We start from the raw sequence: 19814 nt of genomic DNA on the forward strand, positions 1-19814 counted from the left end.
AAACACGAGGAATGGACATTAGACTGGTGTAAATCTGTCCTTTGGTCTGATGAGTCCAAATTTGAGATTTTTGGTTCCAACCATCGTGTCTTTGTGAGATGTAGAGTAGGTGAATGGATGATCTCTGCGTGTGTGGTTCCTACCGTGATACATGGAGGAAGGGATGTGATGGTGTGGGGGTGCTTTGCTGGTGACACTGCTGGTGACACTGTCAGTGATTTATTTAGAATTCAAGGCACAGTTAACCAGCATGGCTACCATAGCATTCTGCAGCAATACGCCATTCCATCTGGTTTGCACTTAGTGGGACTATCATTTGTTATTCAACAGGACAATGACACAACACACACCCAGGCTGTGTAAGGGCTATTTGACCAAGAAGGAGAGTGATGGAGTCAGATGACCTGGCCTCCACAATCACCCGACCTCAACCCAATTGAGATGGTTTGGGATGAGTTGGACCACAGAGTGAAGGAAAAGCAGCCAACAAGTGCTCTGCATATGTGAGAACTCCTTCAAGACTGTTGGAAAAGCATTCCAGGTGAAGCTGGTTGAGAGAATGCCAAGAGTGTGCAGTGCTGTCATCAAGGCAAAGGGTGGCTAGTTTGAAGAATCTAAAATCTAAAATATATTTTTGGGCTCCTGAGTGACGCAGCGGTCTAAGGCACAGCATCTCAGTGCTAGAGGCGTCACTACAGACCCTGGTTCGATCCCAAGCTGTATCACAACCGGGTGTGATCGGGAATCCAAAAGGGTGGCGCACAATTGGCCCAGCGTCGTTCGGGTTAGGGGATGGTTTGGCCAAGGTAGGCCGTCATTGTAAAATAAGAATGTGTTCTTAACTGACTTGCCTAGTGAAATAAAGGTTAAAAAAAATGTGTTTAACACTTTTTTGGTTGCTCCATGATTCCATGTGTGTTATTTCATAGTTTTGATGTCTTCACTATTATTCTACAATGTAGAAATAGTAAAAGTAAAGAAAAACCCTTGAATGAGTAGGTGTGTCCAAACTTTTGACTGATGCTGTACATAGGCCTCAAGGTGTAGTAAATTATATGAGATCTGATTCATAATTTCAATGAGTCATTTTAGCAGCATTTCTAAGCAGAAATATATGTAGCTCAGTGTGGGTAAATTACTGCAAACTCAACAGGCAAATTAATGCTGAGTGCTGTCCAATGACTAGGTGCTGAAACCAGGCATGCAAACCAACCATTTTTGATTTTGATTTATTTTACCTTTATTTATCTAGGCAAGTCAGTTAAGAACAACTCCTTATTTTCAATGATGGCCTAGGAACAGTGGGTTAACTGCCTATTCAGAGGCAGAAACACAGATTTTGTCAGCTCACATTTGACAGTTACTAGCCCAACACTCTAACCACTAGGCTACCCTGCTGCCCATCAGACCAATCAACTTTTAATCAGCTGTTTTTGCAGTACATGTTTTTGCAAGCTGTTTTTGCAGTACATGTTATCAGAGGCATTCAATGTCATTATATACTTATAAATTACTGTAGACTAGGCTATTATTATTTTGATTATTCATGATTGAATGTCATGTTCGCTTCTGCATTATAGCTCTCCCACTGGGCACACACTGATTTTTCCACTTTATTTCAATTAAATTACATTGAACCAAAGTGAAATAGACGTTGAATTTACGTCTGTGTCCAATGGGATATTTTCCTTTTGTTAATTTGCCAAAGATAGACAGCTGTTTATCATCACTTGTTTCTAAAGAAAACTTAAATTAATATACGTATCTCATCTGCAGAAAAGACATCAGTGAAAGAGGTATGGTAAGGAGATGATGGATCTTCGATTAAACTTGGACCCACAGCTCTTCCCAATGGCAAAGAGGACATGATTCTATCACCAAGACCGTTCACACCATGTGGAATATGATGTACTTGAATGCCATTAGGTTTTTGTATTTCCCTATTTTACTGTATGACGCATTCGTCTCCCCCAGTAACATATTTGAGAGGTCAGTGGTTCCTAAAGCTGGTTCGTCCCGCTTGGTGGCCAGAATGGATGGGGACATTATAATTGGTGCCCTGTTCTCGGTCCACCACCAACCGTCAACAGAGCAGGTAGCGGAGAGGAAATGCGGTGAGGTTCGGGAACAGTATGGAATCCAACGAGTAGAAGCAATGTTCCACACCTTGGACCGAATCAACTCCAACCCGAATCTTCTACCCAACATCACTCTGGGATGCGAGATCAGGGACTCCTGCTGGCACTCCTCAGTGGCTCTGGAGCAGAGTATTGAGTTCATTAGAGACTCTCTCATCTCGATCCGGGATGATGACAACAAGGATGGTACCTCCAGACAGTGGTGCATTGAAGGGATGCCTGTGAGTCAGCCACCTGCCACCAAGAGACCCATAGCAGGAGTTATCGGACCTGGGTCAAGCTCAGTGGCTATTCAAGTTCAGAACCTCCTGCAGCTGTTCAATATCCCCCAGATAGCATATTCTGCAACCAGCATAGATCTGAGTGACAAAACTCTCTTCAAGTATTTCCTTAGGGTTGTGCCCTCTGATACTCTCCAAGCCAGAGCCATCCTGGACATTGTGAAACGCTATAACTGGACTTATGTCTCAGCAGTCCATACAGAGGGTAAGTCACTGTCTGTAGACCTACTGTATGTTTTTTTGTTTACAAAAGTAATTGCATGTTGCATGTTTGCTATCAATATCTATTGAAACACAATTTGATTAAGTGTTGGGGATTTAAATAATTGGCAGAGCTGCGGATACTCTCATGTCAGATATGTGTTATTGTACAATTGATTAAGATTTGTCATAATTCATAATTCTAATGGATTTAGCTCAAAAAGCAGGGGGGTTCAACATAATCCACCAAAGCTTATAGCCTGTGCTTGTTCATTCAGGCCTTCCTCATCCCTCTAACTTAGGCCTACAGTTCAGGAAGAATCCTTGAAAAGGTACAAGCCACTGGGCACACACTGGTTGAATCAACGCTGTTTCCACGTCATTTCAATTAAATTACATTGAACAAACGTGAAATAGACGTTGAAGCCTCTGTAGGAAGGTCATTTTTTTCATGGTCAAATTCTATGCTTGCTCCTAGCACTTTAAAGTTCATTAACCCTGGTCTAGCCGGAAGCTTTTCAAGGGCTTAATTGGGTGTGGAGAGAAGTGTCAGACCAGTGAAGAGAGGGCAATGTTTGGATTCAGCTGTTGGTTAGGGAGGACGGAATATTCTATCTCAGTGGCAATTTTAGCATGTAGATCGTGGTGGAGCAAAAAAATAATAATGTGGAATGCCTGCATGCCAGCAAAGCCACTACACAACACTAAACAATACATGCATTGCACTATAACGGTGACAAACGGTGCCCACAAACTGTTAGGGCCTACACAAAGCTGTCCCAACAGCAGAGTCCCAACAGCAGTCCTAACACCTTACCACTGCTACATCTGGCTATCAGCGGAGGAGTCTTGTCTAGAAGCCAAACAGTTCATTCAGCCTCATTTACTGCCTTTCTAAAATAAAAAAGCCGATATGGCTGACTTGCGTCAACAAATGTGGTTTCTACTGACAATTGGTCCTTCGTGGGTATAATTTTGTCATCAAAGTCTGGCATTCTCTGGATTCATGGTGCTTTCAAGACAACTGGGAACTCTAAGAAAAAAAAGGTTGAATCATGGTGACGTCATTGTTCTTCAGGTCATAGCTCTAGAAAGAGGCCCAAGTTCTGAATTTACAATTCCGATTGGATGAAAGTTCAAAACATATTTTCCCAGTCGTAGCTCGTTTTTCCCAAGTTCCCAGTTGTCTTGAACTCACTCACTAATGTCAGATTTTGTAGTTCCGAGTTAACAGTTGTTTTGAATTTTCGGCACAAATCATGCTTCATTGACAGCATGGCCAATGTTGAATGTTTATAAAATATAAACTAGGAAAAGAGACCCTTAATCTTAGACTTGGGACCACACAGCCACTCCACTGAATAGCAGGCTAAGGTTTGATTTTCTTGCAGTTAGCCACACTGGTTCCTTCCAAACCACTCATTGTTGAATTTGTGATTTCCAACTTGTGTAATGTTTATGTCCAATGGCCGATGAGCACCGGTATGTTTTATCTATAATTTCTCTTCATTATTTCTCTTCATATGACAAGGATTAAAAGGATTTGCTAGTAGATTGTTGACTTGATTCATGATGATGACTGCTAGATAAGATTTTGAAAGTATGATGTTGACATAGCTACTGTAGAAGCTACTGTAGATATGTGATTTGACGTAATTTTATCTGTGGCCAATGACCTTGAGCCTTTTGGATGGACACTTCTAATGTAACTCTATGGCAGCACCAGAGAGGCTAGAATGTTTTAGCTCTACCTTTAGACTTGGCAGTGACGTAGTGTCCCCATGAGTGACAGAACACTTAGCCAATCTGCTGGCTTGCCCCACCACCACAGAAAGCACTGAACTAGGCTGAAACACCTGCATTTTGGAGCTGCCTTACTCAAGAAAACAAAAAAGAGACCATGTTTGTATGCGGCTTTATTAACTCAATGATATATATATTTTACATTGTTTGCAAACTGATATGTGACAAAATAACAGGAAAAATAACAGGAAAGCCCCCCAAAAATATTATTATAACTTTTGTTGCTAAAAATGTGGGGCTCGAAGCCCCATCTACCCTGAAAGACGGGTCGTCACTGGTCTATTTATAGTTTGAAGTTGGCACATGATTATGACAGGCCTGGATCTTTGGGTTCTATTTTTCCAGTCAGCAATGGTCAGTTATACCAGTTCATGTCCATGAACCCAACTGTTCATTTGCATTTCACAAAAGCTATATCAAATGAATTTACAAGCCTCAATAAGATGGGCGTACAGCTGGACACATGAGTTTTTTTGTATGATCCGTTTGAGTGGATGCCGCGATACTGAAAGCAACAGTTTGTTATTTTCCATTATAATTCAGTTTTACATCGTTGAAGCAGATCAAATAGCAATCGTGACTACAGTCTTAGAAAAAAAGGTGGTATCTATAACCTAAAAGGGTTCGTCGGCTGTCCCCGTATGAGAACCCTTTGATGAACCCAAAAGGGTTCTACCTGGAACCAAAAAGGTTTGTCAAGGGGTTCTCCAATGAGGACGGCTGAAGAGCACTTTTGGAACCCTTTTTTCTAAGAGTGTACTTCATCTCCGACATAAAGGTACTACAATAGAAGCTTTTACATGACGGCAGCCCTTGCAATGATTTGTGTTGATGTTCCCCAAAATATAATTTTGTTTTGTTGGTTTATCATGGCAATAGCATACTTACAACTTGCTCCTGATGTCAGGACCCGGTTACGAACCCAGGTCTCCGGAGTGAGAAACAGTCACTTAACCAACTGAGCCACGAATAGTCGGCAGAACCCAGAAGATGAGGCAGACACAGCAGTACTTGAGACGGTGTATTTAATGAAGTAAAAAGTGAAGTTCTTCAGGAAAACATGTAACTCCACAACCTCAAAAGGAATCCTACAAGAACAAAGGTAATCCTCCAAGACAAAAAAAGGTAAATCCACAAGGTGGAAGGTAAAGCACAAAAAGCCTCAAAAGATACTCAAAAAACAAACAAACAAGAACAAAAAACAGAATTCCACAAGAGAGTCCACCGGGATCAACAAGAGTTCTCAGAGTACTAGGGCTGGGTGCTAACATACAAACACAGAGCAAAGAACAGAGGAAAACAAAGGGTTTAAATACAATCAGGGGAAACGAGGCACAGGTGCAAATAATAATGGGGATCAAGGGAAAACAAAAGGTCAAAAGGCACAATGGGGGCATCTAGTGACCAAAAACCGGAACAACCCTGGCCAAATCCTGACAGAATCCCCCCCCCTAGGAACGGCTCCTGACGTTCCTACCAGCTCTCTCAGGGTGGAGAGCCCCGAACTGACGAATGAGGTCAGGGTCCAGTATGTCTTTGGCAGGAACCCAGGAGCGCTCATCGGGACCGTAGCCTTCCCAGTCCACCAGATACTGCCAGGACCGCTGCACCCGGCGGGAATCCAGTATCCGATGGACGGTATAAGCCGGCTGGCCTCCAATGACACGAGGCAGAGGGGGAGGTCTGTCTGCCGGGATAAGGGGGAGAAAAAACAACAGGTTTTAATAAGGAAATGTGAAACGTGGGATTAATTTTAAGGGATCTGGGTAAGTGTAGGCGATAAGAAACTGGGTTAACTCTCCTGGCAACCTTAAAGGGACCGATGTATTTTTGGGACAGCTTGCGAGACTCCACCCGTAGTGGTAAGTCTCTTGTGGAGAGCCAAACTCTCTGGCCGGGGTGCAGGGTAAGCCCGGGACGGTGACGTCTGTTGGCTTGTTGTTGGTACCTCTGTGAGGAACACATAAGATTAAGATGGGTCTTCCTCCACATAAGCCGACAGCGTCTGACGAACTTCAAGGCTGAAGGCACTCTGACTTCTGCCTCCTGGTCCGGGAACAATGGAGGGGCATAGCCAAACTGACACTCGTGCGGGGACATACCAGTGGAGGAGGAGCACAAGGTGTTGTGCGCGTATTCGGCCCAAACAATGAAGGACGACCGTGTGGACGGGTTGTTACGAGTCATACATCGAAGGGTGGTTTCCAGCTCTTGATTCATCCTCTCTGTTTGGCCGTTGGACTCCGGATGGTACCCTGAAGATAGACTGGCAGAAGCCCCCATGAGTTGGCAGAAGGCCTTCCAAAACCTAGAGGCGAACTGGGGACCTCTGTCAGAAACCATATCTTGAGGAATGCCAAAGACTCGGAACACATGATTAATTACCAACTCAGCCGTTTCCTTGGCAGAAGGTAACTTAGTCAGAGGGACGAACCTGGCCGCCTATGAAAACCTGTCGATTATGACTAGGATTCTAGTATTGCCATGGGATGGAGGAAGGCCGGTAATAAAATCCAACGAGATATGGGACCAGGGTCTGTGGGGAACAGGTAAAGGGTGAAGGAGTCCTTGCGGGCGGAGGTGAGAAGATTTGCCCTGGCAGCACACGGGGCAGGCATTGACGAAAGTGGCAACGTCTTCTCTCATGGTAGGCCACCAGAACTTACGCTGGATGAACTCCAAGGTGCGACCTACGCCCGGGTAACAGGTGAGACGAGAGGAGTGCCCCCACAGAAGGACCTGAGTCCTCACTGCCTTGGGGACAAACAACCGATTGGCAGGACCTCCTTTTGGGTCCGGTTCAATAGCTTGAGCTCGTCTCACAGTATCCTCAAACTTGCCACGAGATCGGAGCCACGATCTTAGCAGCAGGAAGGACAGGCATGTCCGTGTCATCTCGAATGGCAGGAGCGTAGACTCGGGACAGGGCATCCGGTTTGAGATTCTTCGACCCGGGCCAATAGGTGAGGATAAACTGGAATCGATTGAAGAAAAGAGACCATCTAGCTTGTCTAGAGTTCAACCGCTTCGCCTGCTGGATATACTCCAGATTTTTGTGGTCCGTAAGCACTTGAAACGGGTGAGAAGCCCCCTCGAGCCAGTGTCTCCATTTCTTCAATGTCATCTTAACCGCTAGGAGTTCACGATCCCCCACATCGTAGTTCCTCTCAGCCGGGGTAAGCCGGTGTGAGAAGAAAGCGCATGGATGAAGCTTCTTGTCTTCACCCCTCTGAGACAGGACAGCTCCAACACCAACCTCTGAGGCGTCTACCTCCACCACAAACAGTTCATCCGTAGTCGGTAGTATCAGGATGGGAGCAGAGAGGACGCGCTGCTTGAGTCCTTGGAAGGCCGTCTCAGCTTCTCCTCCCCACAAAAACCTTGCATTGCCACCCTTGGTTAAAGCTGAGAGAGGGGCTGCCACCAAGCTGAAGTTCTTGATGAACTTGCGGTAAAAGTTAGTGAAGCCCAGGAAACGCTGAACTTCCTTAACGGATTTGGGGGTGGGCCAATCTGCTACCGCCCCTACCTTCCTGGGGTCCATTTGGACTCGACCGGGTTCCACTACAAATCCCAGGAATTGTACTCGGGATGAATGGAATTCACATTTTTCCGGCTTAACGTACAGATGGCTGTCTAGGAGGCGTTTGAGTACTTGTCTGACATGCTTAGTGTGTTCTTGAAGAGAGCTCGAAAAGATGAGGATGTCATCCAAGTAAACGAACACAAATATGTTAAGTATATCCCTAAGCACATCGTTTATGAGCGCTTGGAACACCGCTGGGGCGTTGGTCAGGCCGAAGGGCATCACCAAGTATTCATAGTGACCAGTAGGCGTGTTGAAAGCGGTCTTCCACTCGTCACCAGGTCTGATCCGCACAAGATGGTATGCGTTCCGCAGGTCAAGCTTAGTGAAAACAACTGCTTCATGGAGCAGCTCGAAGGCTGTGGCCATAAGGGGTAGCGGGTAACGGTTACGGACGGTTATGGCATTGAGTCCCCGGTAGTCGATGCAAGGACGTAATCTACCGTCTTTCTTGGCCACAAAGAAAAACCCTGCTCCCGCCGGGGAGGTGGATGGACGCATGAGGCCTGCTTCCAGAGCGTCCTTGATGTAGGTATCCATAGCAGCTCGTTCGGGTGGAGATAGGGAAAAGATCCGACCCCTGGGAGGGCAAGTGCCCGGAAACAGTTCAATGGGGCAATCATAAGGTCTATGGGGTGGTAGCATGGTGGCCCTCTGTTTGCTAAATACCAGTTTGAGGTCATGGTAACACTCGGGAACTCGGGTCAGGTCGATGGATTCTAAAGACTCGGGAGTAGAACTCGGGGAATTCGGGAAAATACAAGTAGCTTGGCACGTAGGACCCCACTGCTTGATAGTGCCCACAGACCAGTCGATGTGAGGGTTATGGCTGTGAAGCCAGGGGTATCCAAGGACGAGAGGGAACTCGGAACAGGAGATCAAATGAAAGTTCATCAATTCCTGGTGCTGTGAAACTGAAAGTCGCAAGGAGGTAGTGACATGAGTGACAAGTCCAGATCCCAAAGGGCTTCCATCCAATGTAGTAACCCTCATGGGGTCACTTAGAGGTTCAGAGGGAACGCCATTCTCCTTCGCCCAGACACCATCCATGAAGTTACCTGCGGCTCCAGAGTCTATCAAGGCTTGTGGTTGTCCCAGGAAAGGGTGACTGGAATGAGCAGACGGGAGTTGGACGGATGGGAGGAGGTTATGTTTCCCGTTACAGTTCCCCCCGGTCTGTACGGGACAGAGTGTTTCCCTGGAGCCCGGGACACGTGGAACGGAAATGGCCCGGTTTGCCGCAATATAGACAGCGTCGCTCCCTCATCCGGCAGTCTCTCTCAGCCTGGGAGATGCGTCCAATCTGCATGGGTTCCAGTGGAGCCAGCGAGGATAAAGGTGGGGACTCAGAGCTGGGACTGATAGGGGCTAGAGGTCTACGGTTGAGTTCTCTCTCTCTCAGACGCTGGTCAATGCGTGAGGCCAACTTGATCAGGAACTCGAGATTGTCCGGTGATTCCCGAGTGGCCATTTCATCTTGGATATTGTCGGAAAGGCCTTTCAGAAAGCACACCGTGAGCGCCTCGTTGTTCCAGCCACTCGCTGCTGCCACCGTGCGGAACTGGATGGCATAGTCCGTCACGCTGCGCCGACCTTGGTGGAGAGTCAGGAGCTGTTTGGCTGAGTCAGGACCACTGCTTGGGACTTGAAACACTCGTTTGAATTCCTCAGCAAAGGCAGAGTAGCTGGCACAGCAGGAACTATGGGAATCCCACACAGCAGTAGCCCAGGCCAGGGCTTTTTCCGACAGCAGGGTGATGATATATGCGATCTTAGACCGGTCGGTGGGGAACGACGAGGGTTGCAGCTCGAAGGAGAGAGAACATTGGGTGAGAAACCCTTTACAAGCACTTGGATCACCTGAGAACCGTTGGGGAGGTGGAAGACGAGGTTCAGCCAGAGGGTTAACTGCCATGGGTACGTGAATCTGATGTACTGGGACGGGAACTGTTGCCGGGGTAAGTCGATCAGATATCTGCTTTATGGAAGTCAGCATCTCCGACAGAAGATGAGAATGTCTAGCCATTAAGGCCTCTTGCTGAACCAGGGCGGCTTCGTGGCGTTGGACAGTCTCCTGGTGGTGGGACAGCATGGCAACAAGGTCCTGGGAACTGGCTGCCTCTGGGTTAATTTTTGGCTCTGTGTTTCTGTCAGGACCCGGTTACGAACCCGGGTCTCCGGAGTGAGAAACAGTCACTTAACCAACTGAGCCACGAATAGTCGGCAGAACCCAGAAGATGAGGCAGACACAGCAGTACTTGAGACGGTGTATTTAATGAAGTAAAAAGTGAAGTTCTTCAGGAAATCATGTTACTCCACAACCTCAAAAGGAATCCTACAAGAACAAAGGTAATCCTCCAAGACAAAAAAGGTAAATCCACAAGGTGGAAGGTAAAGCACAAAAAGCCTCAAAAGATACTCAAAAAACAAACAAACAAGAACAAAAAACAGAATTCCACAAGAGAGTCCACCGGGATCAACAAGAGTTCTCAGAGTACTAGGGCTGGGTGCTAACATACAAACACAGAGCAAAGAACAGAGGAAAACAAAGGGTTTAAATACAATCAGGGGAAACAAGGCACAGGTGCAAATAATAATGGGGATCAAGGGAAAACAAAAGGTCAAAAGGCACAATGGGAGCATCTAGTGACCAAAAACCGGAACAACCCTGGCCAAATCCTGACACCTGACCTCTGTTTCGAAATGAATGTGTGCAACATACTACCACAACTCACTAGTCACTGCCTCAACTCCACAAAATTCTTGAGTTACATGAATTGAATCTTTGAAGAATTTTGTGAACCAAGTCTTTCAGAAATGTCTGTCCTACTAAATCTTACTGGGGAGGTGATGGCAGGTAATCCACCAGGTAATCCACCAGGTAATTCACCAAATAATCCACCAGGTAATCCAACAGGTAATCCGCCAAGTAATCCACCAAGTAATCCACCAGGTAATCCACCAGGTAATCCACCAGGTAATCCACCAGGTAATTCACCAAGTAATCCACCAGGTATCCAGCTGTCAGAAAGTATCCTGGTGAGACGACTGTTGGTAAATGACAGCATTTAAGAGGTTAGATATAAATATATATGCAGTCTTTATCCACAAACTCTTTGCAACATGATGTAATTCAGTCAAGATGAATAATTTTTCTGATTAGTTCACTTCAATGTTATAAACTACCGGAAATAATAGCAGACTGAACGTTTGAAATGCAGTCACTAGTTATAGGTTGCAGTGCTTTTGTGTTTGGCTCGTTGGCAGTACTTACAGGTGAAGTTATAGTACAAAATGTCTTAAACTTCTTCCGAATGTAGAATATTGTATTGACCTTTTAAATAATACTGTGTTCAAATATATACAGTAGTTACCTTTAAAGACCACGATATAGTGTTTTTTTTTTTGTTAATGCTGTTTATTTCCCCAGGTAATTACGGAGAAAGTGGCATGGAGGCTTTTAAGGAGCTAGCCTCTCAGGAGGGGCTGTGTATCGCCCATTCAGACAAGATCTACAGCAATGCTGGGGAGAAGCACTTTGACAGGCTGCTGAGGAAGCTGAGAGAACGCCTGCCCAAGGCCCGGGTGGTCGTCTGCTTCTGCGAGGGCATGACGGTCCGTGGACTGCTCATGGCTATGAGACGACTTGGGGTGGCAGGGGAGTTCCTTCTCATCGGGAGGTAAAGTTAGATCATTTTATATGTTCATAATCAGTCTTAGCAATGGGTCAAAGGGAGATATCAAACTGGTGCCTTGTGTATCAAGCATCTCAAAGTAAGAGTGTTGATTTAGGATCAGTTTAAGATCACAATTAATATACGATTACATGGACAGGGGGACCTGATCCTAGATCAGCACTCCTACTCTAAAACGCATGATTCATTAGGCCCCAGATCAGATCAATCTGAACATAGAATGGCAAATTTGCTCTTCTTACCTTACTCCATTTAGTGGAGTGATTGACCTCATTATTGTCATATAGTATAACAAAATTATTGCCATGACCATTGAGGGTTGTCCTAAGCATTGAGGTGCTGTTTCTCCCTTTGATATATCATACCAAGGCCCCCGATGATTTACTCAGTTTATACTTGAACACAATAATAATCATTATTCTAGCAGTAGTGGAGGTCCTTCTGAAAACAGAAAGAAGCTTTTAATCACACTCATTCTCATGAATAATTCATGGTTAGACAGCTCTCTATCTATTTCTACCGCTCTCTATCTTTCTCTTTCTCCTCTGTCAGATCACAGGCAAACTGGGGAGGCTTGGTTAATATGGGACAGCCCCCCCCCCCCCCCCCCTGTCAGATCACAGACTCAGTAGGAGACTAGGGTAATATGGGACAGCACCTCCAGCACAGAGCTCAGTGGTGAGGACGACTGAGCATCAAAGCGCAGATCAGCTTGTAGACACCCCCCTCACTGTAGTAAGACTGTAGCTATGCAGTGATGGAGCTAGCTAGCATGAAGACCTAGTCTTAGTGAAGCTCCAGCAGCAGCCACAACTGTCCCGAATTAGCCTGGTCTTTTTTCAATTGTAGGTTTTTATTGTTTCCTTACACACAATAACAATGCAGTTGGACCATGCAGGCTAGCCTTGGATTACAGTTTGGACAATTCCTCCTCAAAAGACAGTAACATATTGTATATATAAACAAAGTACGTGATGTAACACTGTTATATGGTGATAGTGAGGATACAGTGTGAAACGCCGACGATAAAACACAAATCTATAAAACTTTAAACTCTCGGCAGTTGAGTTATGCAGCTTGTGACGTCTTCGCGGGTGATAAATAGGACACGGGATTGGTGCGGCTGTTTCTTTCTGGGTCAAGGAGACTAGCGACTGAAAAAAAGGACTGTTTTGTGGAGCAGTGCGGTAAGTGAACGCAGCCAGCCCATTGCGTTGGGTCCATCTATGATAGAGGAGGCTGGGGAGGGCCATCCATCTATCCTGGGCTGTGTGGAGGATGAGAGGAAAGGCTTGTTTACAGCGTGGACCTCATTCATCCAGTATGTAGCCACATACTGTTGCAGAAGCTTTTACCCAGCATACAGTACAGTAGTTTGTAAAATACAATGTTACTTATAGTACAGTCTAGTGCACACATGTTTTGCACCCTATATGTGTATGTGATTCCTGTAAGAAACCAGATGCCTTTTCTAAATAGCAGAGGTCTTTATTGTTAAATGCTGACATTACATTTGCCATTGTCTTTGATTTGGGTATATAAGCTACAGGCTTCCTTCTATGTAAAGGTTAGACAATGCAACAATTATACCCAGTATCCCACATGGAGGTTGTATGGCCTGGTTGAGTGTTTTTTTGTTCATACCATGGTTTGAATGATGACTTTAATGTGCTGACGTCAGAGCAGCAGGTTCTTGGAGCGTAGTGTGTGTGTAGCGCTGTGAAACAGATGGCTAGATATTGGTGATGTTGCCATGCTGGAGGAGGGAGGAGGGCATTCATTAGTCAATTGTTTATTTTTGTGTGCTACACAAAAATATAATATGATTAGCATACTCTCCTGGCAAGTGGCAAGGTGTGTAATTCCTCTGTATTGTGTTACTGATGAAATGTTCTGTCCCCTATAGACATGGCTGGGCAAACAGAGATGGGTGGTGGAGGGTTATGAGCAGGAGGCTGTGCATGCTCATTACTCCTCCCTAAGCTGTGAAATGAGTACACGCAACACAGAGAATATATTCGTCAACTTTATTTCTGATATTCTCTGGTTGAGAAGAAGCTTTCCTGGAAAAAGAATCTCATAGGTTACACAGACTCTGTCTTCCTGACCATTGTTCATGGCCCCTGCCACTTGGCAAGCAGTTTACTTGAATCAGAAGGTAGAAGTAGTAGTACCTTCTGCTCAGACTTCCTTTCACTTTTTCTTGCATTTTTTTGTCGCGCCATACCTTATGCTTTTGTTGGGACTCTTGAAGATGCGTTTTGTTGTGACTCTTGAAGATGCGGTCTGCTGTGACTCTTGAAGATGCGGTCTTGCCATCTCCCTGAGGCTGTCCAACTTCTCTGGCATCTATATGATGTAGACAATCAAATGGAAATGCAACCATTTTGTCCCCAGTCCCTACCAGAGTCATCTAAAAACTTTCTCGACATCTGTTTCAGGGGACCATTGAATTGCTCTAAAAGACCACCCATTTTGGGGTGGTAAGGAGTAGTCCTAACGTTAATGTTACTGTGTTTCTCCCCACAGTGATGGCTGGGCAGACAGGGATGAGGTGGTCGAGGGCTATGAACAGGAGGCTGTGGGCGGTATCACTGTGAAGCTGCATTCGGAGGAGGTCACGTCCTTCGATGACTATTTCCTGAAGCTCCGCCTCAACACCAACACCAGGAACCCATGGTTCCCTGAGTTCTGGCAGCACAGGTTCCAGTGCCGCATCCCAGGGCACCCACTGGAGAACATGAACTACAGGAAAAACTGCTCAGGTAGATATGGGGAGGAAATGATATAATAGAGAATGATAATGGTTTCTTCAGAAGGGTTGCTGACTTGCAATGTGAACTAGCATATGGTATACTTTATGTTGTCTCAACTATAATTACATTCAATTTTTTAGATGTTTACATGGTATTTTTGTCTCAAATGGCAAGAAGTTTCATGAAACTGGAGCAAATAAATCGTCTCTGTGCATCTAGCCATACAATAATGTTTTGTTTTTGTTTTTATTTTATTTCTAAAACATTCTCCTGGCCAACCAAAGATGATCTAGGTAAATTGAATTTAAAAGGCACATTGGATCTCGAAAAAAAAGTCAATAATCAGATGAATTGATTAGCTCAAGCTGTATTGATCACTTGAAACAATGCTCAAAAAGCATGTCTTCAAAATGTTGTTTTCCCCACCTTGCACTTTTCTATTCCTTTTGAACTATATTCAGCACCAGTCAAACGTTTGGACACACCCACTCATTCAAGTTTGCCTTTATTTGTACTATTTTCTATATTGTAGAATATTAGTGAAGACATCAAAACTATGAAATAACACATATGGAATCATGTCTTCAGTATTATTCTACAATGTAGAAAATAGTATAAAGAAAGAAAAACCCTTGAATTAGTAGGTTTTGTCCAAACTTTTGACTGCTACTGTGCGTTTTCAAACTTAATTTACAAGTTGGTTACCATTGTTTAGCAAATCCAGTGATGACTTCTATAGACATTACTGATGTTTTCAAAAAATATATTTTGATTCAAGTGAAAGGTAAATATAAACACTGCATGCAAAAGTATATATATATATATATTTTTTTTTTTTGTTAAATATTAAGCATGAATTTACGTTTCTATTTTACATCTCCTTTTCAAAGACTAGTTGTATCTTTTTTAATGTATATCCACCTCCTCACTAATAAATCAAGCACTAAGTTTCTCTTACGTTCTGCACTATTTATAACAAGGATATTGATCATTTGTGATAATCAGAGATAGAGTCATAGTCTGCTGTTCTGTCGTTCCTTTGTATAGAGCTCCAAAATGGTGAGTGTGTAATTTTCTGAACGAACTCTTAAAGCACATCACTCTGGCAATATACATAGAGGTCGACTGATATAGTGTATCATCAATAGAAAACTCAATGATTTGTTTGATGGGAAGTCATTAACCTTTATGGTTAAGATGGTTTTTCCTAACCTGCATAGATACCAAACCAGAGGCATATCAACCCTGAAATTCAACGCTATCAATGTATATCTGTTGACCCCTACTATATAAAGCTATTGGGGGGATTTTATGCATTGCAGTGAGAGCACAACAACTGGTTTCCCTCACATGCTGTGTATTCTCACATCCTCCTGGTTTTGAGATTGCCTGTATAAAACATAAGCCCAATAACATTTGAAAGCATTAGATGAGATGCGAACTGGCTGGTCTGCCTTGTAGAACTTCAAGCTGCATGTTCCTATATATGGACCTTGGCCCAATATGTTAAGACACCATGGGGTTAGAATGGACACCACCCAAAGGACATCCAGCCAACTTGATGGAGCTGTGGGAAGCATTGGAGTCAACATGGGCCAGCATCCCTGTGGAACGCTTTCGACACCTTGTAGAGTCCATGCCCCGAAGAATTGAGGCTGTTCTGAGGGCAAAAGCAGGTGCAACTCAATATTAGGAAGGTGTTCTTAATGTTTTGTACACTCAGTGTGTAACTCTCACTCTTCATACCACTATCCACAACCCTATCCGATCGATTGTTGGTGTGTTTGTTTGTACTTGTAACATTCAGTAAGTTGATATATAACAATTTTTAAAAACAAGCCTGGCTACAAACAAACACATCTGAAAACGGAGCAATCATTGTGCCCGAACCGTTTGATTCACAAATTGATATGAGTCAAATTGTTGATTCTTTCTGTACCGGATACTATTATTAAAGGGCAACTCCACCACTTTTCAACCTCATGTTCATTATCTCCAGCACCAAAACCAGTGTCGACATGTGTGAAAACTGCGCATTTCTACATTTTGTAGAAGAAAAAAAAACAGAACGTTAAGAAGTTCTACACGATGCCATAAGCAAAAGTTAAAACAAACTACGAGATTCGCGGTGACGTGGGGAGCAAGAGCATACCCTCCCTCTGGCTAGAAACCTGCTGCAGCTTTTGATACTCACACTTTTTGTTACTTTTAATCCTACCATGTGATATCACAGATACGCATTTTTCCGGGCCTTTCTTCTTATCTGTTTAACCACAGATCATAGAAACTCGCTGTTTTCACCGATTACGTAGACACTGGTTCGGTGCTGGAGATAATGAATATCAGGTTGAAAAGTGGTGGAGTTGCCCTTTGATATTGTGATTAGTATAAGACCGAGATCAGCTACAGAATGTGCTGTTTATATTGCTTCTAGCTTGCTTCACGCTTGTTAATCGATAGGGTGTCCCTGGACCCAGTTCTATATTGTTCTCCTCAAATTCTAGGTAAATCATCAAATCATCAATGTTACTCTACTGTCTCTATCTTTTAACATACTGCACAATGTGTCAAACCGTTTTATTCACAAGACCTGTCTTTCTGGCAAACGGGGACGCAACTGGATCGAGGGAGGAAGGAATAAATGAGAATAATAGATTTTCTTCCTCTGTCAATTAATGATAATATTACCACATTATTTACACCTAATTGAATTGCGAGTTGCAAATACAAAATGGTTGGTGGCTCCATGGTAAAAAGCATGTCTTTGATGCCATAACATAATGATGCCTGCCCTTTAATGCTCCCAGACACAGAACAGAACAGCACAGTGTGTCCTTCTGCTGCACAAAACCCAAGAAGAATAATAAGCATGTGTCTTTGGACACCCTATCATTCCTTGGTAATATTTCAGTCGATATTGCGCTGCAAAAGATGTTTGACAATAGAAAAATAGTCTATTTCATATTCAGCTTTGACTATCTATTTCACTTTGCATTGCATTACATTGTATATTCCTTGTATAACGCTTACAGAACTGAAACATGAAGTACTTAAAAATATATATATATATTGAGGAAACAATGCATCCCTAATCTTCCTTCCTTTGTTTTAACTGTATTCCACAGGTTACGAAAGTCTAGAGGACAACTATGTCCAGGACAGTAAGATGGGATTCGTCATCAATGCTATCTACGCCATGGCTCAGGGTCTCCATGACATGCACAGCCACCTCTGCCCCGGCCATGTGGGACTATGCAAAGCCATGGACCCCATCGATGGAAGCCAGTTGTTAGAGTTCCTCATGAGGACCTCCTTCACTGGGGTGTCTGGAGAAGATGTGTGGTTTGATGAAAATGGGGACACACCTGGCAGGTAGGTGTAGCCCAGGTGATGCAGAGTCAGGGTCTCATGATGAGATAGCCCTGCCAACGAGACATAAAACCAGTGTCACCCTCTGCCCAAGAGGGAATTTCCTCTTAAACTAAAGGTTAAGACGATGGTTTCCTGTGCGAGATGACTGCGGTGTGAATCCGCCAAGTACAGCATCTACTCTTAGTACTCAACAAAAATCCCCTGACAGTGACAATACTGTTTCCAAATGATTAGGATGACGTGCCCAGAAGACAACCAATCCTCCTGAAACATAACCAATATCAATACCTATGTATACCAAAGTCCCCTGCCCATGATCAATCAATATAATTTAATCTGTTGCTTTCTCTTTCACTATGAAAATAAGTCTCCGTACACTTGAATCAGATACAAGTTTCAGAGCAACTTTCCCTCCACTCTTAGGTATGAAATAATGAACCTACAGTATGTGGAGCCTGGTGCGTTCGACTACATCAATGTGGGTTCTTGGCACGAGGGTCAGCTCAGCATTGATGACTACATGATGCAGATAAACCGCAGTGACATGGTCCTCTCCGTCTGCAGCGAGCCCTGCTCCAAGGGAGAGATCAAGGTAGGTGTCAACAGTCCAGCTGGTCTGATGCTACTGAACGTAATTATTTATTTACCCATTGACTTTCATTAACACTAGGACGCCCACGGGCGCTTGATTTTCTCATTAAAAGAAATCTGCATGCCATTGCGAAAGCAATCTCCTCCTCCTTCCCTTTCCATAACTCGTGTTAGCGCAACTTGCACATTAGCAATCTGCAAAACCTTCCATTTTGCAGATCTGTAAGGTGTAAGCAATATGGTGGACACCCCACCACTACCGCGGTTATACTTATTCAGATGCTGCATATCTGGGTTAAGGCCAAGGGGAAGGAGTAAGGACTAGGGAGAGAACTGTGACCGGCTGTATGGGTAAATTGAGTGAGTTGAGAGACTTCAACAGTGCAATCTCATCCTGTCTATGTGTTTGAACGAAACAGGTGATCAGGAAGGGAGAGGTGAGCTGTTGCTGGATCTGTACAGCCTGTAAAGACAACGAGATTGTTCAGGATGAGTTTACTTGTACGGCTTGCGACCTGGGCTGGTGGCCGGACCCTGAACTGGAAGGTATAGTAGAGTGCCCTTCCCTTCCCTCTTTCATATCTACAGAATTGTGCATGAATGGGTCCAAAACAGTACCATCGAGTTGTTGGGTTATTTAGGAGTGTATGGTGTTTGCTTTGAGCTTTTTCTGTCTTTGTAGAGGTGCCTACATCAACATATACACAAAGCTAATGAAGGATAAAAGAGAGTGCATTCGGGAAAGTATTCAGATCCCTTTACTGTTTCCACATTTTGTTATGTTACAGCTCAGGTGCATATTGTTTCCATTGATCCTTGAGATGTTTCTACAACTTGATTGGAGTCCACCTGTGGTAAATTCAATTGATTGGACATGATTTGGAAAGGCACACACCTGTCTATATAAGGTCCCATGCTTGACAGTGCATGTCAGAGCAAAAACCAAGCCATGAGGTTGAAGGAATTGTCCGTAGAGCTCTGAGACAGGATTATGTCGAGGCACACATCTTGGAAAGGGTACCAAAACGTTTCTGCAGCATTAAAAGGTCCCCAAGAACAGAGTGGCATCCGTAATTCTTAAATGGATTGAGTTTGGAACCACCAAGACTCTTCTTAGAGGTGGCCGCCCGGCCAAACTGAGCAATCAAGGGAGAAGGGCCTTGGTCAGGGATGTGACCAAGAACCCGATGGTCACTGACAGACCTCCAGAAATCCTCTGTGGTGATGGGAGAACCTTCCAGAAGAAAAACCATCTATAAGGGCACAAGGCGAGACCCAGATGCAGACACAGGAGGCAGATGGTTGAGTCTTGATATTTATTAAACAATCCAAAAGGGGTAGGCAGGAGAATGGACAGGCAAAAGGTCAAAACCAGATCAGAGTCCAGGAGG

The 19814-nt window shown here is 44.3% G+C and overlaps 1 protein-coding gene across 2 annotated transcripts in view; it reads left to right on the forward strand.

Moving 5' to 3' along the window:
* LOC124001165 (metabotropic glutamate receptor 1-like) overlaps positions 1–19814 on the forward strand; it is a 32344-nt gene that overhangs the window by 2393 nt on the left and 10137 nt on the right. For both annotated transcript variants that reach the window (XM_046307767.1, XM_046307768.1), the window contains exons 2-7: positions 1777–2624; positions 11440–11689; positions 14234–14469; positions 17586–17832; positions 18256–18424; positions 18843–18969. In XM_046307767.1, coding sequence (XP_046163723.1) covers positions 1895–2624; positions 11440–11689; positions 14234–14469; positions 17586–17832; positions 18256–18424; positions 18843–18969 — 1759 coding nt within the window. In that variant the 5' untranslated portion in view covers positions 1777–1894. The remainder of the gene's footprint in view (positions 1–1776; positions 2625–11439; positions 11690–14233; positions 14470–17585; positions 17833–18255; positions 18425–18842; positions 18970–19814) is intronic.

This window comes from Oncorhynchus gorbuscha, linkage group LG17 (assembly GCF_021184085.1).
Source record: "Oncorhynchus gorbuscha isolate QuinsamMale2020 ecotype Even-year linkage group LG17, OgorEven_v1.0, whole genome shotgun sequence".
NCBI classification, from domain to species: domain Eukaryota; kingdom Metazoa; phylum Chordata; class Actinopteri; order Salmoniformes; family Salmonidae; genus Oncorhynchus; species Oncorhynchus gorbuscha.